We start from the raw sequence: 22,308 nt of genomic DNA, 5'->3' as shown, positions 1-22,308 counted from the left end.
CCATGTAAGTCAAGTTCGTGCAAAAATGAGCAACTTTGCAATCTAGAAAAATCTCTGCATTCATGATAACGGAGATAACTTTTAGTAATTCTATTGTGTACTGCTCATCTCCTAGGTAACCGGTCACCACTGCAGCCCATCAAAGGTGGCAGGCAAAGAGTTCAGTGTCTGTAAGTGCTTCACTATACAGCTAGTCAGCTTCAGTGACCCCCGTGCTCCTCCGCGCAGGGAGACCGCAAAGTTCAGGCCTGCGGCTCAACCATGTCACCGGCTCTAAATGACAATCATCAGGAGCGTAATGCTCCCTGGCAAAAAGGAAGGGGAGTAGGGCGCTCCTGAAGAATGATCATAGGAAAACCCCTTTAAATGTGGAGTTGCAGTGATTTGTAATGCCAGCCGCTACTAAAATTATGTCGCTGTCCATTGAGAGATGCGCCTCCTCCAATCAGTCGATCGCCGGAAGTGCGAAGCTTCAAAAACTCCCAATGATTTGATTCTTATGCACCATACCAACAATATATAGTAGAATAACCCCTTTAATCCTCCCAAAAGGCACATAGGGCCCTGGGGTAAATATTTAGCTTGGGACGGATTCTGACTATCCCATTTTTAGCTGATAGCATAAGGGAACACCTACACGGCCAAAGGGGTGGTGCCAAATTATCTTTTGACGCCCTGGAGACAGGGCAGAGGGGAGAGGATCCTGCTGCAGTCAGTTCTCCTGCACTCATAACAAAGGTTAGTGAGGAAGAGGAGGGGAACATGGCTGAACTTCCAACACAGAGACAAGATTTCTTTACATACTCCTCAGCTTCATTTGTAATAGGTTAAAAAAGAATCAAATAAATGGAGGACGATGCTCATATATATTCTAAATATATTTATATATATATTTTGTTCCTTTGCTATAGGTCTGTGACGCCTTTAGCTTTACCATTGCTGCGCCTAGTCTCCCAAATTTACCGCTTTCCTTTTCATGTGTTGGTGCTTTCTGCAGCATCATTCTAAGTTACTATATTTTTTTAACTAGTATTTCACTAATATTTTATGAGCAGTAACTCAGATCACTGGCAGCGCACACAGGAAAGGTCACATTCCGCTTTGCACCGCTGCTATTTTAGGAGAATGTGTCGCTTTCCATAATATTCGATACAAAAAGTTAAGAACAGGAGCATGTCATCGCCATAAAACATGTGAAAAGTAAATGAACCCATGGAACAAATTCACAACGCTACATAATCTGCAAACAGTAGAAGGATCAGACCGTGACAGCCTATGTCACATCACCTAAAAGCCTACGTCACACCCCACAGCCCCCTACGTCGTCAACCCCACAGCCCCCTACGTCGTCAACCCCACAGCCCCCTACGTCGTCAACCCCACAGCCCCCTACGTCGTCAACCCCACAGCCCCCTACGTCGTCAACCCCACAGCCCCCTTAAGTCAACAACCCCACAGCCCCCTTAAGTCAACAACCCCACAGCCCCCTTAAGTCAACAACCCCACAGCCCCCTTAGTCAACAACCCCACAGCCCCCTACATCACACCCCACAGCACACTACTTCACACCCCACGGCACCCTATGCCCCACCCAACGGCACCCTATGCCCCACCACACGTCTGTCATACGGTAAATTGTCTCTATTTTTATATGATTTCAATTTGACTCATAATCTGCAAAAGACCATTTATAAATGATCTTATTGTACCTCCCCCAAAAAAATCACTCCAAAGAGTCAGCCACTAGATGTCTCCCTTTTATCTAACTTACTGTCCGCTGCCTGTTGCCACATGTTATGGATCTGTATGAGCAAATAATCCAACATGGATTAGATGAAGCAAAGGCAGGTCTTGTGTGTCTCCTGATAAGAAATGGGGGCAGGTCTTTGTGGCGCTATGGGAAGTTGATACTGATCCCTGTGATGATATGGGAAGTGTGGGGGGTGGCTCCCTGTGGCACAGCGGGAAATGGGGGGGTAGGGCGAGACTGTGTGGCGCTGCAGGGAATAGGGTGAGCCTGTGTGGCGCTGCAGGGAGTGAGGGCGGGTCATTTTGTGACGCTGCAGGGAGTGACGGTGGGTCTTTGTCTGTACAGAGAGACAAGGAGAGCAGGAGCAGACAGTCATAACAGAGGCGAGCATTTTCGCAGCCAGGCTATTGGACAAGGTTAGAGTAAGGGTATGTGCACACGGTGCAGATTCTGGTGCAGTTCTGCAGCAGATTTGGCCCTGCAGAACTGCAAGTGATGTACAGTACCATTTAAGGCTATGTAAAACAAAAAATGCTGTGCACATGCTGCAGATTTTTCTGCGCAGATTTGGTGCAGATTTAAAACTGCAGCATGTCACTTCTTTTGTACAGTTCTGCAGCAGTTTTTCATCTGCTCCATTAGAGAAATCTGCAGGTGAAAACTGCAAGGGAAATCTGCACAAAAACTGCACTAAATCTGCAATAAATCTGCACTAAAACTGCAGGTAAAACGCAGGTCATTTTACCTGCAGATTTAGCAAAATCTGAGTGGAAAATTCCACAGCAGAATCTGCAACGTGTGCACACAACCTAAGGTTTGCTGGTAACTGTGGGGACAGAAAGATTCCCACACCTATAGTGCTGACAGAGTGGATAAGGAGCATGAGAATTAGGACAGATTCTAGACCTATTGGACTGGTATAGGCATTTAAAGAAGCTTAACTTGCTGTAAAGGTTAGAGCAGCAAGACCATGCTTTCCTACAGATTTATATATCAATATATATATATATATATATATATATATATATATATACACACACACACACACACACACATTATATATATTGCTAGTGTGAACAGAGCCTTTGTGACTGTGTAGTAAGAAGAAGAACTGCTGCAAGTGGATCTTCTTCAGTGTTAATGTCCCTCCTAGATCTATTAGCAGACAGATTTATTTCACCATGTGCTCGGCACAATAAAAAAAAGCCCAAATAGTCTCTGAAACTTCTCGTTATTAATGGAGAAGGAAGTCTGACGCTTGTGCCATATTAGAAAGAGACATGAGAGCCAAACCAGGAAACTCAATCCGTCCCAACTAATAGTGGCTTCTGAGAGGATGAAACCAGATCCTGGTGGCACAGAAAGGGGTATAGAAAGTGCTCCGTTCTACCCGACTGGGCCGTGACCTTGAATAAAGGAGGCCATGAAGGACAGCAGAGCAGATGGGAAAGGCAAGGGCAATGTAATAGCTTCATGCTTAGTTAATTAGATAATTATGAAATCATAAATTAAATCTATTCCATGCAGAAAATTCTTTACAGTTAGGCAGGAATACGTCTCTACCAGGGGCCATCAAGGAGAGCGACAGGACCCCCATTTAGGATGACTAAGTCTATCCAGGGGATCAGGTGCACTTGCAGTGTATGATTGCCTATATGCCGGCAAAGTTCCCTGCATATACGTCAAATGTATCGGTTGGCTCCCGTCCATCCATCGAAGACTAAAAGCACCCATTGTGGGTCGGTCGCATAAGATGAGCAAAATGATTCCCAGGACCAAGGGCCATGTTAGAATCAGAGCCCAGCAAACTTCTTGCAAATTATCAGGCATGTCAACACGACAAAGGAGGTACTAGAAGTATGTCTTTCTTATACACCGGACACCAGAACTGTACACAGTATTCTAAGTGTGGTCGCACTAGTGACTTATATAGAGGTAAAATTATGTTCTCCTCATGAGCATCTATGCCTCTTTTAATGCATCCCATTATTTTATTTGCCTTTGCAGCAGCTGCCTGACACTGGCCGCTAAATGTGAGTTTGTCGTCCACCCATACACCCAGGTCTTTTTCAGTGACAGTTTTGCCCAGTGTTTTGCAATTAAGCACATAATTATACAACTTGTTCGTTCTACCCAAGTGCATGACTTTACATTTATCCCCATTAAAGCTCATTTGCCATTTATCAGCCCAAGCTTCTAGTTTACATAAATCCTCCTGTAATATAAAATTGTCCTCCTCTGTATTGATTACCCTGCAGAGTTTAGTGTCAGCTGCAAATATTGAAATTCTACTCTCTATGCCCCCTACAAGGTCATTAATAAATATGTTAAAAAGCGGGCCCAAAACTGACCCCTGTGGTACCCCACTGCAAACCGTGACCCAGTCCGAGTGTGCTCCATTAATAACCACCCTTTGTTTCCTATCCCTGAGCCAGCTCTTAACCCACCTACACATATTTTCCCCTATGGCCCTGTATAAGGTGGATATAACATTGGTGCAAACAGGGGTCCAAGAGATAAGGGGGTCCACTTCCACCTCCAAAGCAGCAAGCAGCTTCTGTCACCGATACATAAAGGGCTGCATTATCATGAGCTACGGGACTGCAAAAGGCCCATATTCTGTTCTTGAACAGGGGGTCTCTTCTGAAATTTGCAATTTTTCTCTGCATAGAGGAGCAGCTGTGTGCACAAGAATAACTGACAAAGAGACAGGAATGAAGCTCCTCCATTTTCAGGATCCCAGAAGTAGAACCCCCACTGACCATACAGTAATGGCATGTTCTAGCAATGTGCCATCATTTACTAAAATGGGAGTACTCCACTGAGCCATGAGCAGGTCATGCACTCCTTCACTATAGTGCAGGGTAGAGCAGGAGGGGCTGAAGTCCAGTACTTTTTCTAAAGAAGACAACCAGACTCACCCGCGCCACCTCCTCCTCAATCTTCTCATGGAATCGCTCCTCCACCAGCTGATTTAAGTCCTCCGGATCCTTTTCCTCCGGGATGGAATACAATGTAGGTTCCTGGAAGCTGCCATTGAGAATTTCTTGCTTGGCCTTTGTCCGGTGGATGAGCTCCTGTTTTTCTTTGTTGTGTTCCTCGGTCAGTTGGGCTCGGAGCTGATCCAGTTCCGCTTCATGCTGCCTCCTTAAAGCGTTTACTTCTTCCACATACTTAGAGTAAAGAGCCTGCCGCAGGGTCTGCAACTGCTGGGAAATGAGACCGAAGGGCTGACGGAGAGAATGATCTCCCATTTGTTCATCGTTCTATTCCGCAATAGGGGGAAAAAAAAAAAAAAAAAAAAAAAGGATTTATAAGCAAATTTTCATGTAACAATATTCACACCCTTTTAATGCATTAATTGTACAGGATGGATTCCCAACCCGTGGCTCGCAGGTCTGATGAGTGGCTCGTAGCTCCAGTAGTGACCACAGTACACTGATGCAGTCAATACCTGCGATGGAGCAATGAGCCAATGGTTCCCTGCTCTACCACTCACCTTCATGCAGACCACTGGTGTGTTTAGCGGGCGCGCATAGGATGTGGCGTGCTGACACAACTGCATTGCTCCACGTGCCCTTGGACGCTAAAAGAAGACTCTGCATGGGAGTTTGGTGACTAGTGAAATATATATTTTTTCTGTGACATTATTTCTTTCTGATGGGGCACTTGGACTATTCTCTATTTTACAGGGCCCTTGGACCATTATTCCTTTCAAAGGGGGCCCTCAGGCCATTGCTCCCTTCAAAGGGGACCTTTGGGATATTGTTTTTTTTTTTTTCAAAAGGGGGCCATCGGCCTTTGTTGTTTTCAACTGGGCCCAGAGGCCATTTTTTTCCAAAGAGTTCCCTCGGGCCATTGTTTCTTTCGCAGGGGGACCTGGGGCCATTGTTTCTTTCACAGGGGGACCTGGGGCCATTGTTTCTTTCACAGGGGGACCTGGGGCCATTGTTTCTTTCACAGGGGGACCTCGGGCGATTGTGTTTTTCTAAGGGGGACCTCAAGCCATTGTTTCTTTCAAAGGGGGCAGACGGGCCATAAATTCGTTCAAAGGGGGCAGTCAGGCCATAATATCTTTCAAAGGGGTCATTTTCCCCACTGACTTTCAGTCATGGAAGCACGCAGTCAGCGGCTTCAGTCAATGCTAATTATACTGTAAGCACGCCAAACACATTGATTGACAGCTCACTCTGCACAGATGCGCGGTAGAACGATCTGTCAATGTGCTGGGGCGGGCTTACAGCTAACGCTCACTTTACAGTAAGCGGTGCTGAGAACGATGGCAGTAAATTGCTCCCTGCACTGCGTCTTTGGCTAAAAGCCGGCTGCTAACTAGAGGAAATAAGTTTATTTCACATCTGCCAGTAAATAGCATTTTCAAAAGTAACAGGTTCCCTTTAATTACTGCCACTAGTGGCTCCAATGTGAGCAGCAGACGCATTTCTACACCATCATATGCACTCGGTGCATCCAGTGAGTAAATGCACACGGCGCCTTATTTGTGGTGTATTTTTTCAGCAGTGCAATAAAGTACCAGCAACGGAGAGGAGCTGTAACAAATCCCATCTACATGTTCCGTATTGTTTCCGCATATACATAGACACGGGATGCGGATTTCCAAATATGCCGAGTACCAATTCTTTTTTTTAGACTTCACTCTAGGAATGCATAGGATGGAGTCTGCGGCAACTGCGATCAAAATCCAACCATGTGCAAAAAAAAAAAAAAAAAAAAAGAATTGGGTTTTGCACCAGTTTTGCATGCAGTGTCCCAATAATGACAGATAAAAGAAATTGTACGTGGACACTTACCACCCGCTCACACCGTATACAAGTCACTTACGGTGGTTCCGCTAGTAAATGTTCCTGACCTGCTGATTTCAGGCTGCAGCGTAGCTCCCTGTATATACCTGTTACCAGGGCAGGGCTCGCAGATGGAGTTACCCAAACAAAAGGCGAATATCAAACACCACATGTTCCTTATTTACCTTTAACACATCGCTAGATGGTGCAACAATGCTCTGGAATATGGCAGCTTCCTCCGGGCCGAGCTCCACCGCTGCCTCCACCGCTCTGCACAGCTCCCTGATGAGAACAAAGCACGAGTCACAAAAACAATGAGAATCAAGTGACAGCAGGGAAACGGTGAAATGAAGGAACGTCAGCGATAATCTGCACGATCGGCGACCGTCTGATGCCTACAGACCTTACGGGACCTGTTATATTACTGTGACACCTGATACATTACAGAGAAAGTATTTTGCTGCGTCTATCTTACATTAAGGTGAACCCAAAATCGATTTATTAATCTATACTTTGAATATTAATATGAACGTTTCCAGTCGGTTACAGCAAAAACGTAAAGAAAACTCCTGAGCCCTGATAGTTTGTTTAAAAAAAAAAAAATCTGAATTTTACTCACCCTCCCCAGGTCCAGTGTCAAGTCTCCATCAGTGCTATTAGTGTCGGAGACTCAGAACTGGACCTGGGAAGGGTGAGCACATTTAATATAGTTTTTTCCCTGCCAAGAGATGCAGAATTGGTGCACTGGAAAGAGGGGATAATTTCCTGCACACTGGAGGTTTGACTTCATGACCCCTACCGATCCAAAGAACAAAAACTCTGAAGACCCCTGTCTCCACGGGGCAGAGGTCGAGCTTGCACCCCTCTACTCCATTCATTCTCTATGGGACAGCTAGAGACAGCAGAGCGCTGTACTCGGCTGCTCCCAGCACTCCCATAGAGAATAAATGCAGTGGAGGAGTGCACGCTCCCCCCATCTGCAGGGCATTGCAGTAGCTTAGGTATCCATGGTTTTGACAACTCATATAGTAACAGTTAGTTTTAGTGGCCGTAACCATGGACACCTAAACTACTGCACACGGCTAATCAGAAGAACTATACTACATTCCTAATTGGAGGTATTTGCTAATGTTATTACTATTAGACCTACTACATATTGGGATAGGATCTTGGAAACGAACTACCACTTTAAATCCAGGATATCGGTGGTGGCCCGCGCTTTAGTATGCCGGCCATGAAGCTCATTTTTGGGATCTTCTCTCCCATCTTTTGCTGGAAAGAAGGTAAATGGATAGAACTCAATCCCGTGTTCGCCGTTGTCCTATGAGGGATAGTCCCATCATCTTACCTGTCCCCCAGAGATCCGGCTGAGAGGTCCTGGAACTTCTCCTGAAGATGAATTATCTCTGTGGAGAATCTGTCTTCGTTTTCCTTTAGCTTTTGCTGGAAATACGATCGCAGGTGCTCGATCTCTCGCGTGTGCTCCTCTTCGAGCTGCGCTCGTTGCTGACTGAACTCACTTTTTAGTCTCTCCGTTTCTTCTGGTGACGCAACCAGGGAAATCACGGCATCCTGGACACCTGAGAAGACTAAATAAGGTTAAGATTTACTGCTGACAACTGAGAAAAAAATATTCTGTCCACAGTCCGGACGACAGATGTGTATGGTTATAACTTGCACGAGACAGCGGAATAGATTCTGGCCGCGCAGCTCAGACGTACACCCTTTAATGATGGGGTATAGTGCTCCTAGAATGCTCTGCCCCATCACAGAGGGAACTGTGCAGACATTCAGTAGCTGCACAGTTCACTCCTCCTTCAATAATCTCCATGATCAGAGAAGAAACAGGAAGATGATCAATCAATGCTTGGCCTCCTGTTGTGAACTCATTTTCTGGTCTACCAGTTGTGAGTTCTCCTTCCGGGCTCCCTCTGGTGGTAACAGGAGGTAGTGAGGTTGATTTAATTAGTAGAGATCTGCCACCTGATGATGAGGATAACGATTGGATCTCTGGAATCTCAGACTGGATTTAAGACAGCCGACGCCCTATTCTGGTGCTGGTGATTCTTCTGGCTTTTCAGGTCTTGGTTTTCAGCTCTGTTCCATTCATCTCAAGCTAAGTGTTTCTGCTAATGTTCACACTTAATTTTGTTGGTCTATTCAGTTTTTTGTGTGGTCAGCCAGCCCCGGCTGGGGCTGTGCTGAATTTCCACTCTTATTTATCTGTATTTGCCAATTTGCTTTTTGTCCATTATTAGATTGGCCTCTTTTTTGCTCTGTCTCAGAATATTTCAGAGTGCTGATATAGTGGGAGAAGTCTAGTGACTTCAGGGTTAATTTTGTTATCAGAAGTGTTGGACATTATTTTTGTAGGGTTTTTTGGGCAGATTGCAGACAGTGTCTTTCCTTTCCTGTCCTTTCTAGTTAGTTTGGGCCCCATCGTTTGCTCAGCCTATTTTCCTGCCTGTGTTTGTGTTTTCATCTTGTTTCACCGTCAATACATGTGTGGGGGCTGTCTTTCCTTTGGGGTCTGCTCTGGGGCAGTTAGTTTTCCCCTTTTCTTGCTTTAGGCTTATTTAGTCCTCTGGCTGTGACGAGGCGTCTAGATTCATCGTAGGAACGCTCCACGGCTGCTGCTAGTTGTGTGGTAGGATCAGGGGTCTGCAATCTGCATAGTTACCAACCTCTCTGGTTTTCTGTGACTTAGCTTGTTTAGTTTACCTCCTCGGTGACCCATTCACAACAGCCTCCTGTTACAGCCAGTTTATCCCTAAACTTCCCCAGGCTACCAGGGATTGTTACATTAACCCCTGTTCTATCCAAGACCACCAGGGATATGAATATTAATACCATTATCACTCTAGACTGTCAAGGACACTGAAATTACAATCTTTAAATCCTAGGACACCAGGAATCTGAATACAATTACTACCCTAGACTACCAGGGATACAGACATTATTCCCTTCAATGCCCTAGATCACCAGGGATCTTAATATTAATACAATTATTACCTGAGACGCCAAGGGAGTCCAGCAGTACCTGTGCACTTCCTTGGCCACTAATAATACTTACTGCCCCACACCAGCAGATATATGGATATTCACTCTTTCACTGCCCTAGATTATCTGGCATGCTGACATTGACCACTTTACTCCCCTAAACCACCAAGGATGCAAAAATGTACCCCTGAATTGCACACTAGACCACCAGGATGTAAACATTTACCCCTCCTTTGCACACTAGACCACCATGATGAAAATATTTATCCCTTCATTGCACACTAGACCACCAGGATCCAGGATGTAAACATTTAACTCTCCATTGCACACTCGACCACCAGGATGCAAATATTTACCTTTCCATTGCACTAGACCACCAGGGATTCAAACATTTACCCCTCCATTTCATCAGACCACCAGGATGGCAAACATTAACCCCTCCATTGCCCTAGACCACCAGGGATGCAAACATTTACCCCTCCGTTGCCCTAGACCACCAAGGATACAAACATTTACCCCTCCGTTGCCCTAGACCACCAGGGGTACAAACATTTACCCCCTACGTTGCCCTAGACCACCAGGGGTACAAACATTTACCCCTACGTTGCCCTAGACCACCAGGGGTACAAACATTTACCCCTACGTTGCCCTAGACCACCAGAGATACTAACATTTACCCCTTCATTGCACTAGACCACCAGGGGGATGCAGGCAATTACCTTCAATGCACTAGAACTAGATGCTACATATTACATTTACAGCTAGGCTGTGTGGGTTTCAGAGAGTTGGGACCCAGAGTGACTGGTGCAGTCTTTACAGGGGCTGTCTGGTTTAAAAAAAACCCTATAAGAAATTCTCAATCAACAAAGAGGGGTTGCTTATGGCAAATTCATTTATTAAGAAAGGCGGAGAGCAGCTAGAAGGATCATCTCCCAGCCTAGAGGTCCTGGGACATCTGTGCATTAGACAAACAAGACTTATAATGTGAGTGGATCCTGTGTAATGCCTAGTTTCCCCTGTGGTGGCGCTCTAGGGAAACATAACGCTTGCTTCTGCTCAATAGGGGTCCAATCAGGAGGACACCCTGTGATCATTTTACCACTGTATAGCCTTTTTCACTCATCGCTGATGACCTGGTATTAATGTGAAGGCCCTCTAACTTCATCCCCAAAGTTGTATTGCAATATACAGAACAAATAATCAGACCATTGCAGGTTCGAGTTCCTTATAAGGAACGAAAAGTAAAAAAAAAAAAAAAAAAAAAAAAAAAAAGTTTAAAAAAATTAATCTATTTTCACAGAAAAAAAAAAATGGTATTGCTGCATCCGTAAAAGTCTGATCAAAAATATAAAATTATTTGACGCATACGGTAAACGCCGTAAAATAAGAAAAAAGTGACACGCTAGAACTGCAGTGTTTCAGTCACCGCACTGCCCCCAAAAATGCAATAAAAAATATTGTAAGTCCACCAAAACGGTACAAATAAAACCTTACGCTTATCGTGCCAAAAAAAAAAAAAAAAAACTAAAAAAAACAAAAGAAAAAACAAGCCCTTACTTTGTTTCACAGATGGAAAAGTAAAAAGTTACAGGTTTCACAAACCACATTTTTTTTTTTTTTTATTTTATAATCAATTTATGATTTTTTTTTTTTTTTTTTTAACCACTAAAATAATAAATAAAACTATACAAGTTTGGCATTGCCGTAATTGTACTGACCTGGAGAATCATGATGCCAGGTCATTTTTACCGTACAATGAACACAGTCAAAACAAAACCACAAAAAAAAAAAATGTCGGAACTGGATTTTTTTTTTTTTTTTTAAACATTTCATTTTTATCCCGCTTTTTTAGTGCACCGTATAACAAAATAAATATGCTGGCGTCATCCAAAAAGTACAACTCTCCTCACAAAAAAAACAAAAAAAAAACAAAACAAGGTTGACAGAAAAAAGAAAAAAGTTATGATTATTGGAAGAAATGGAGGAAAAAAAGAAAAGTGCAAAAATGAAAATCGTCGGGGAAAAAGTTATAAGTAGGTAGCGACTAGCCACAATTTTTTTTCCCTTTGCTATGGAAGTAACTGGAGGACAAAAACAAGTCATGAAAGCAAAATTGGTAAAGAAAAGTTTACTTAATGGAAGCAATTGGAAAAAGGGTTATAAAATGTGTCCCTTTCCCAAGTTCCATGTGCATTTACCTGACTGGCTCGGTGCAGAATTTTGCAAATCGATCACAAACCAAGTCACCGGGGTAATTTCTGTCTCCACTTTTGTACCTTGAAGATCTCCTGTCTGTAAAAGAAGAATAGATGAACCCAACGAATAGGTGTCTATGAAGAAATAAAACAGATGTGCGAGGGAAAAAAAAAAAAAAAAGAACAACAACAAATACGACTTCAATGGGTCAATGGAGATTTGAATATTAATTTCCTTCTGGGGAAAGACGGACAGGACATAATGTGACCGGCTGTATGTCGCCTGCTGCATTCATTTGCATCTAAGTGTTTATCATGATGTAAATTATCTGCTCACTTGTAATAAAAGACAAAGAGGCATGTGGAAATGTATCCAGAATTAATAACCACCATGTATGCCCCGTAGACACTAACTATATAGGTCCAGTTTAATGTCTCTCAATGATAACCCAGAAAACAGCCGCTCATGCCAGGCTGCTTGCTGTTTGCAAATTTGCATAAAAGTATAACATTTTATGTAAAAAATAAAAATCACTTTATGGCTAAAAGAGTAATAAAATAATATTTCAGGATGCGAATAGTTCATAGAGGTCACTCGTGTATTTATACACGTATCGTCACACATTCTACAGAATTAAAGAAACAAAATTTGATGGGATACATGCGCCAATAAATATCCGAGTTCAGATATGTCCTGATTAGATGCAGAAATAGGAAAGAAATAGGAAAAACACACTTCCCCCCCATAAAAGAGAAATGAAATATAGGAGTGATAACATGAAGAAAAGTTCCTGTATTTTCTCCCCACAGGATCACTGGATACTTACAAGGGGAAAGGTGACAGTAACAGGCAGGGAGATATAAGAGGGGTGATAACTAGTGATGAGCAAGCGTACTCAGATAACACCTTATCCGAGCATGCTCGCTCATCACTAGTGATAACATGAACAAAAGTTCCTTCATCCATCTCCTTGGGGATCACAAGATACTTTACAAGGGGGAAGTTGACAGTATCTCGTGCCCCCCCAAGCAGGTGGATGGAGGATTTTATCTTCATGTCATCACCCCTCTTATATCTCGCTGCCTGTTACTTTATAAGGGGGAAGTTGACAGGCAGTGAGATATAAGAGGGGTGATAACATGAAGAAAAGTTCCTCCATCCACCTCCTTGGGGGTCACAAGATACTGTCAACTTCCCCATTGTAAAGTAACAGGCAGTGAGATATAAGGGGGGTGATAACATGAAGAAAAGTTCCTGCGTTCTCCACCATGGGGGCCACTGGATGCTTTACAAGAGGGAAGCTGATAGTAACAGGCAGCGAGATATAAGGGGGGAGATAACATGCATTCTCTCCCCTAGAGTCACTATATGCTTTACATGGGAGAAGACAGCAACAGGCTGTGAGTGGTAAAAATGGTGATAACATGAACATAAGTTCCTAAATCCTCATTCTAGGGTCACTGGAAACTATACAAAGGAGTAAGGTGAACGTAACAGGAGGTGACAGGTAAAAGAGTTGGTAACAAAAGTTCCTGCATCCTCCCACCTGGGGTCACCGAATGCTTTACAGGGGACAAGCTAGCAACAGGATGTGAATGGTAAGAGGAGAGATAACATGATGAAAAGCTCCTGTATTTTCCCTTACAAGATCACTGGATGCTTTACAGGGTGAGGAAAGGTGACCATAACATCCTGTGAGAGGCGACAGGTGACAACATGATTAAAAGTTCCTGCATCCTCCTCTCTGGGGATCACTGGACACTTTACAAGGGGGAAGGTGACAGTAACAGGCAGTGAGATGTAAGAGGGGTGATAACATGAGGACAAGTTCCTGCATTTTCTTCCATAATGTCCCTGGATACTTTTAAGTTACCAACAGTATATAAAAATGTGGTTCTTACCATTCCCACCCAACTGGAAATCTCGCTCATCTGCTTATATTCTTTCAAAAACCTTTGTAGAAGCGATTCCAGTTTTGCTTGTAGAGCTGCGGTGACATACAATACATTGTAAGAAGCAAAACAGAAAAAAAATACATAGAAAAATTTCATTAACCCGAATTTCTACATTTTGCAGAGGTTTTCAGCTTAAAAAAAAAAAAAACATGATAGGTTTAAACATTTTTTTTTTTTTACTCACTGACCCTTTTCACGGCTACATCCCCTTTTGCGACAAAACTGAAAAATGCAAGTGTGCTGCAGGACCTTGATTAAAAATTTTGGTGTCGTTTTGGGTCTACAGCTCCTGAGCAGACTACTACTACTCTTTCCAAAGAGATTCTGCAGCAGCTGACATATGTACTAATACGCTCCACAGTAATTGTTGGAAAGTTTGAGAAGCTCTGAAGAAGCAGTAACCTATGGGAATTACTTTGCACAGCTGCTCTGTGTCGGTCCAACGTTCTGGAGTTGTCTGCCTCGTCAGTTGGAACTTCTGAAAGTGCCAGTCTCTCACCAAGAACCTGGATTAAAACAAATCATAAAGAGAAGGAAGAAAAACTTTTAAAAAACCCAAAAAGCACTAGAGAGTTATTTTCATCTTTGAAGACTTTTTTTTTTAACTTAAATGCATTTATTTGGGGTTAAAAATAATTTTAACAGTTTGGTTTCGTTAAAAATTTTGCACCATGCAAGCAACAGCACATGTGAAAAAGACTTGGGTATACTAATAGATCACAGACTGAATATGAGTCAACAGTGTGATGCAGCAGCAAAAAAGGCAAATGCAATTCTAGGATGTATTAACAGAAGCATACAGTCTAGATCACGTGAAGTCATTATTTCCCTCTACTCCTCTTTGGTCAGACCTCATCTGGAATATTGTGTCCAGTTTTGGGCGCCACATTTTAAAAAAGACATCAACAAACTGGAGCAAGTTCAGAAAAGAGCGACCAGAATGGTGACCGGTCTGCAAACCCTGTCTTATGAGGAAAGGTTGCAGGATTTTGGAATGTTTAGCCTGGCCTGCAAAAGAGAAGACTGAGAGGAGACTTAATAGCTGTCTACAAATATCTCAAGGGCTGTCACATTGTAGAAGGATCATCTTTATTCTCATTTGCACAAGGAAAGACTAGAAGCAATGGGATGAAACTGAATGGGAGGAGACACAGATTAGATATTAGAAAAAAACTTTTTGACAGAGTGATCAATGAGTGGAACAGGCTGCCACGAGAGGTGGTGAGTTCTCCTTCAATAGAAGTCTTCAAACAGAGGCTGGACACATCTGTCTGGGATGATTTAGCGAATCCTGCTTTGAGCAGGGGGGGTTGGACCAGATGGCCCAGGAGGTCCCTTCCAACTCTACGATTCTATGATTTGCCTTCTATAGCCTCTCTATTGTTAACTGCAGAATGAGTTAACTGAGTATCTGTCAGTGAGCGCCTTCTGAGAGTCTGTTGGAAGAGTTTGTGGCTCTGCTATGTCTCTTTCCGAGACCCTCTCAGCTGATTTATGACTACAGACCACATCCAAGTTAAATGTGCAAGAAAGTAAAGAGGCTGTAAAAGGAAAAAAAAAAAAAAGGTGCAAAATTTTTAATGAAACCCAATAGCAAAAATTATTTTTACCCCAAAATATACACATTTAAAAAAAGTTCCAAAGACGAACCCCTTTTAGTCAATAATAATAGATATTTTTTCTTCCATTTCTGAATTTTAAAAATACACGAGCTGATTTGTTTCCTGTGGTCGCTGCCTCCCGTGATTACACTTGTGCGATGCTTTGTAGCTTTCAGGCCACTTTCCTTCTCACCTGATAGATATGATGACATTCTTCGCTGATCCTCTTCCGCAGCGTTTCTGTAAGGTCCTGGCAGGTTTCGCCGGCAGTAACTGTGTATAAGAAACATCCGCTCACTATTCCAAACCTCAATCGCTGCAACAAACATTCACAGTAAAGGCGGAAACGTACAGAAATAAAAACGGGAAAGTCGATGGGATACGGCCGATTAAAATAAAAGGGAATTTTACAAAATCAAAGCTGATCATCCGAGATCGGGGAAGACTGCATCACCCCGGACCATCAGGGAGGCTGGCATTAACCCCTCCACTACCCTGGACCATCAGGGAGGCTGGCATTAACCCCTCCACTACCCTGGACCATCAGGGAGGCTGGCATTAACCCCTCCACTACCCTGGACCATCAGGGAGGCTGGCATTAACCCCTCCACTACCCTGGACCATCAGGGAGGCTGGCATTAACCCCTCCACTACCCTGAACCATCAGGGAGGCTGGCATTAACCCCTCCACTACCCTGAACCATCAGGGAGGCTGGCATTAACCCCTCCACTACCCTGGACCATCAGGGAGGCTGGCATTAACCCCTCCACTACCCTGGACCATCAGAGAGGCTGGCATTAACCCCTCCACTACCCTGAACCATCAGGGAGGCTGGCATTAACCCCTCCACTACCCTGAACCATCAGGGAGGCTGGCATTAACCCCTCCACTACCCTAAACCATCAGGGAGGCTGGCATTAACCCCTCCACTACCCTGGACCATCAGGGAGGCTGGCATTAACCCCTCCACTACCCTGGACCATCAGGGAAGGTGGCTGGCATTAACCCCTCCACTACCCTGGACCATCAGGGAAGGAGGCTGGCATTAACCCCTCCACTACCCTGGACCATCAGGGAAGGAGGCTGGCATTAACCCCTCCACTACCCTGGACCATCAGGGAAGGAGGCTGGCATTAACCCCTCCACTACCCTGGACCATCAGGGAAGGAGGCTGGCATTAACCCCTCCACTATCCTGGACCATCAGGGAAGGAGGCTGGCATTAACCCCTCCACTACCCTGGACCATCAGGGAAGGTGGCTGGCATTAACCCCTCCACTACCCTGGACCATCAGGGAAGGTGGCTGGCATTAACCCCTCCACTACCCTGGACCATCAGGGAAGGTGGCTGGCATTAACCCCTCCACTACCCTGGACCATCAGGGAAGGTGGCTGGCATTAACCCCTCCACTACCCTGGACGATCAGGGAAGGTGGCTGGCATTAACCCCTCCACTACCCTGGACCATCAGGGAAGGTGGCTGGCATTAACCCCTCCACTACCCTGGACCATCAGGGAAGGTGGCTGGCATTAACCCCTCCACTACCCTGGACCATCAGGGAAGATGGCTGGCATTAACCCCTCCACTACCCTGGACCATCAGGGAGGCTGGCATTAACCCCTCCACTACCCTGGACCATCAGGGAGGCTGGCATTAACCCCTCCACTACCCTGAACCATCAGGGAGGCTGGCATTAACCCCTCCACTACCCTGAACCATCAGGGAGGCTGGCATTAACCCCACCACTACCCTGAACCATCAAGGAGGCTGGCATTAACCCCACCACTACCCTGAACCATCAGGGAGGCTGGCATTAACCCCACCACTACCCTGAACCATCAGGGAGGCTGGCATTAACCCTACCACTACCCTGAACCATCAGGGAGGCTGGCATTAACCCCTCCACTATCCTGGATCATCAGGGAGGCTGGCATTAACCCCACCACTACCCTGAACCATCAGGGAGGCTGGCATTAACCCCTCCACTATCCTGGATCATCAGGGAGGCTGGCATTAACCCCTCCACTACCCTGGACTATCAGGGAGGCTGGCATTAACCCCCCCTCCACTACCGTGGACCATCAGGGAAGGTGGCTGGCATTAACCCCTCCACTACCCTGGACCATCAGGGAGGCTGGCATTAACCCCTCCACTACCCTGGACCATCAGGGAGGCTGACAATAACCCTCCATTACCCTGTACAATCGGGGAGGCTGGCACTAACCCCTCCACTACCCTGGACCATCAGGGAGGCTGGCATTAACCCCTCCACTATCCTGGATCATCAGGGAAGGTGGCTGGGATTAACCCCTCCTCTACCCTGGACCATTAGGGAGGCTGATATTAACCCTCCACTACCCTGGACAATCGGGAAGGCTGGCATTAACTCTCCACTACCCTTGACAGTCGGGGCATGCTGACATCAACTCCTCCATTACCCTGTGCTAATAGAGAAGCTGGCATTAACCCTCCACTACCCTGGACCACCAGGGAGGCTGGCATTAACCCTTCACTACCCTGGACAAATCGGGGAGGCTGGCACTAACCCCTGCACTACCCTGGGCAATCGGGAGGCTGGCACTAACCCCTCCACTACCCTGGGCAATCAGGGGAGACTGACACTAACCCCTCCACTACCCTGGACAATCGGGGAGGCTGACTCTAACCCCTCCACTACCCTGGGCAATCAGGGGAGGCTGGCACTAACCCCTCCACTACCCTGGGCAATCAGGGGAGGATGACACTAACCCCTCCACTACCCTGGACAATCAGGGGAGGCTGGCACTAACCCCTCCACTACCCTGGACAATCGGGGAGGCTGACACTAACCCCTCCACTACCCTGGACAATCAGGGGAGGATGACATTAACTCCTCCATTACCCTGGGCCAACAGAGAAACTGGCATTAACTCTCCACTACCCTGGGCAATCAGGGAGGTTGGTATTCATCCTCCACTACCCTGGGCAATCAGGCAGGCTGGCATTAATCTCTTCACAACCCTACCCCAACAGGGAGGCTGGCATTAACCCTCCTCTACCTGGACTGTCTGGGAGGTTGGAATTAACCCTTCGCTACCTTGGACCATCAGAGAAGTGGGCATTAACCCCTCCACTAAACCATCAAAGCAGTTGAATTTAACCCCTCAACTACTCTAGACCATTAGCGAAACTGGAATTAACCCCATTCACTACCTAGTAAAGTGACAAACTCTTCAACTACCCTAGACTACCAGGAAAGCTGGCATTAACCCGTCCATTACCCTAAACAATCAGGGAGTATGTCATTAACCTCTCCATCACCCCAGGCCATCTAAGAAGCTGGAATTAACCACGTCGCTACCCTAGACCAGGGTTCCCCAACTCCAGTCCTCAAGGCTCACCAAACAGATCATGTTTTCAGGATTTCCTTTGTATTGCACAGGTGAAGCAATTACCACCTGAGCAACACTAAGGAAATCCTGAAAACAAGATCTGTTGGTGAGCCTTGAGGACTGGAGTTGGGGAACCCTTCCCTAGACTATGAGGGAGATGGCATTAACCCCTCGACTACCCTAGACAACCGTGGAATATGGCAATCTCTCCGCCACCCCAGACCATCAGGGAAGCTTCCATTAACTCTTTCATTTCCCTTGCCCACTAGTTCTGATTTGTATTACCCCTCTCTACAGCTGCTGTCTAATGAAGATGAGCTAGGCCTGTGTTTAGAGGCAAAATTAAGGATCTGTAAGAAATGACCCCATGCTCTTTTTGATTATATGTAGGAAATACAGCTGTGTAATAATAACATTTGCTGGCTCACAGAATTTGGGTTCCTTTTTAGGTTTTCTTGTTTTTCTGCAGTGTAAACTTGGGAGTGTGTGTACAGATCCGGCCATATGCCCAGTGCACACATGGCTACCTGTCTGCTGCGGCGGCGGGCGGCTGAGTGATTCTTGCTGATGCAGCTCTTGCGTCCTTTGTTCTTCAGTGGCGAGCAGGGACCCTCTCAGGCTGCAGAGCTCGAGCTCTTTCTCGGCTCGGAAGTTCTCACAGATCAGCTCCAGATGAGCCTTGTGGATCTGGGTAAGACTGATACGTTGCGCCTCCAGCTGCAGCACCAGATCAGCCTGCACCGTACGCACAAGGCAGGAAAAAGTGAAAAATCAACATTTAAGAGGTCTACATATTGTTCATCACATCCCAGTTCACATGCCAATATTGCAGTTTTTATACTAGCAACTAGAGCCAGTCAGGAGACACTTCCTCTCTTCTCCAGCACACATTCCAGCTTTGTTGTGTAGACTGGGACAGAATGAGCAGAGGACAGCGACTCAAGAACGGCATTATTGTATTGCTGAAGACCTGGAAAAAGTAGTATAGTAACATTGTACACAAAGAAAAACTGCATGTAAAGCTTTTTTACTTGCAGACTGGATTAGCCCATTGACAAAGAACGATTTCTTGGCTTTTGTAAAAAAAATAAATAAATAAATAAATAAATAAATAATAATAATAATAATAATAATAATAATAATAATAATAATAATAATAATAATAAATATATACATATACACACACATATACACACTGCTCAAAAAAATAAAGGGAACACTAAAATACCACATCCTAGATATCTCTGAATGAAATATTCCAGTTGCTAATCTTTATTCCATAGTGGAATGCGTTCAGAACAATAAAACATAACAATTATCAATGTAAATCAAGATGAATATCCCATGGAGGCCTGGATTTGGAATGATACTCAAAATCAAAGTGGAAAATCAAATTACAGGCTGATCCAACTTCAGTGGAAATGCCTCATGACAAGGAAAAGATGCTCAGTATTGTGTGTGGCCTCCACGTGCCTGTATGACCCTACTGTACAACGCCTGGGCATGCTCCTGATGAGGCGGCGGGTCTCCTGAGGGATCTCCTCCCAGACCTGAAGTAAAGCATCTGCCAACTCCTGGACAGTCTGTGGTGCAACGTGATGTTGGTGGATGGAGCAAGACATGATCTCCCAGATGTGCTCAATCGGATTCAGGTCTGGGGAACGGGCGGGCCAGTCCATATCTTCAATGCCTTCATCTTGCAGGAACTGCTGACATACTCCAGCCACATGAGGTCTGGCATTGTCCTGCATTAGGAGGAACCCAGGGCCAACCGCACCAGCATATGGTCTCACAAGGGGTCTGAGGATCTCATCTCGGTACCTAACGGCAGTCAGGCTACCTCTGGCGAGCACATGGAGGGCTGTGTGGCCCTCCAAAGAAATGCCACTCCACACCATTACTGAGCAACTGCCAAACCAGTCATGCTGAAGGATGTTGCAGGCAGCAGATCTCCACGGCGTCTCCAGACTCTGTCACGTCTGTCACATGTGCTCATTGTGAACCTGCTTTCATCTGTGAAGAGCACAGGGCGCCAATGGCGAATTTGTCAATCCTGGTGTTCTGTGGCAAATGCCAAGCATCCTGCATGGTGTTGGGCTGTGAGCTCAACCCCCATCTGTGGGTGTCGGGCCCTCAGACCATCCTCATGGAGTCGGTTTCTAACCGTTTGTGCAGACACATGCACATTTGTGGCCTGCTGGAGGTCATTTTGCAGGGCTCTGGCGGTGCGCCTCCTGTTCCTCCTTGTACAAAGGCGGAGGTAGCGGTCCTGCTGCTGGGTTGTTGCCCTCCTACGGCCCCCTCCACGTCTCCTGGTGTACTGGCCAGTCTCCTGGTAGCGCTTCCAGCCTCTGGACACTACGCTAACAGACACAGCAAACCTTCTTGCCACAGCTCGCATTGATGTGCCATCCTGGATGAGCTGCACTACCTGAGCCACTTGTGTGGGTTGTAGAGTCCGTCTCACGCTACCACGAGTGTGAAAGCACAACCAACATTCGAAAGTGACCAAAACATCAACCAGAACGCATTGGTATTGAGATGTGGTCTGTGGTCCCCACCTGCAGAACCACTCCTTTATTGAGGGTGTCTTGAAAATTGCCAATAATTTCCATCTGTTGTCTATTCCATTTGCACAACAGCATGTGAAATTGATTGTCAATCAGTGTTGCTTCCTAAGTGGACAGTTTGATTTCACAGAAGTTTGATTTACTTGAAAGTTATATTCTGTTGTTTAAGTGTTCCCTTTATTTTTTGAGCAGTGTATATATACTTGCATTTCCTAATAGAAAACATTTTTTTTTTTTTAAATTAGAATTTTTAGCGAAATTTTTTTTTTACAGAAAATTCTGGAGCATTTTTCTACATTTGGAGGAATTACAGGGGAGCAGCCCAAAGATTTCTATATAAAAGAACAATTGAGCATTACCATTTACCTTGACAAAGGGGTGTGTCCATACACTGGGAGCATTGATTGGACAGTGTCAGACAGTATAGGGACACACCCCCCAACAGGTAACACCTAGTTGGCACTTTAATTATAAATTTCTAGGAGGAGCAACAGAGGAAAGGCACAAAGCTGAGTGGTAAGAAAAGATGCTCTAGAATGGTTACCTTATGGTTTTATGGATACAGGTCTGTAACCCAACCTAAATCTGCTGTAGGGGAGTAAAAAAAAAAAAAAAAAAAAGAACCAGCAAGTTGGAATTCTTTACATGTATTTCATTACGCAGGAACTGAAACTGTGCATGTAAATGGCCAACGGCTGAGTCACAGAAACAATTACTATCCTTACAGAGGCACAAAGAGAGAATACGTAAAGACTGAAATCTATCTGCCTGGGAAGCCACACGAAGCAGCTAAAGACCAGCAATCTTGGACACCTATTTAGACGTAATGGACAAAAAACGGTTCATAATTTGTCGTTATTTTTATTCTGTATGAATATATATTTGTATGAAGTGTTCAAAAGCCAGCGCTCCGATGACATTAAGCTAAAAAAAAAAATATTATTATTATTTACTCAGTGTCAATAATACGCATTCGTTTCGACAGCAAACACAAGACGAGTCTGAGAAAAGTTTTGGAGTCGAAACTTTGAGTCATTTTTTTCACTTTAGAGTGAAATCAGC

General features: G+C 45.1%; 1 protein-coding gene across 9 annotated transcripts in view; it reads right to left on the bottom strand.

The window, feature by feature from the left end:
* Window positions 1-22,308, bottom strand: part of AKAP9 (A-kinase anchoring protein 9) — a 234,048-nt gene that overhangs the window by 151,787 nt on the left and 59,953 nt on the right. For 7 of the 9 annotated variants that reach the window (XM_073581981.1, XM_073581974.1, XM_073581976.1 and 4 more), the window contains 8 exons: window positions 19,204-19,411; window positions 15,498-15,577; window positions 14,119-14,209; window positions 13,650-13,735; window positions 11,751-11,844; window positions 7,901-8,141; window positions 6,738-6,834; window positions 4,672-5,016 (listed from right to left, as the gene is read on the bottom strand). In XM_073581981.1, coding sequence (XP_073438082.1) covers window positions 4,672-5,016; window positions 6,738-6,834; window positions 7,901-8,141; window positions 11,751-11,844; window positions 13,650-13,735; window positions 14,119-14,209; window positions 15,498-15,577; window positions 19,204-19,411 — 1,242 coding nt within the window. The remainder of the gene's footprint in view (window positions 1-4,671; window positions 5,017-6,737; window positions 6,835-7,900; window positions 8,142-11,750; window positions 11,845-13,649; window positions 13,736-14,118; window positions 14,210-15,497; window positions 15,578-19,203; window positions 19,412-22,308) is intronic. The other 2 variants (XM_073581975.1, XM_073581979.1) reach the window with 1 other exon arrangement.

This window comes from Dendrobates tinctorius, unplaced genomic scaffold (assembly GCF_039654945.1).
Source record: "Dendrobates tinctorius isolate UK_male_01 unplaced genomic scaffold, ASM3965494v1 ptg000070l, whole genome shotgun sequence".
Taxonomy (NCBI): Eukaryota; Metazoa; Chordata; class Amphibia; order Anura; family Dendrobatidae; genus Dendrobates; species Dendrobates tinctorius.
This window is presented reverse-complemented; position numbering and strand designations above follow the sequence as displayed.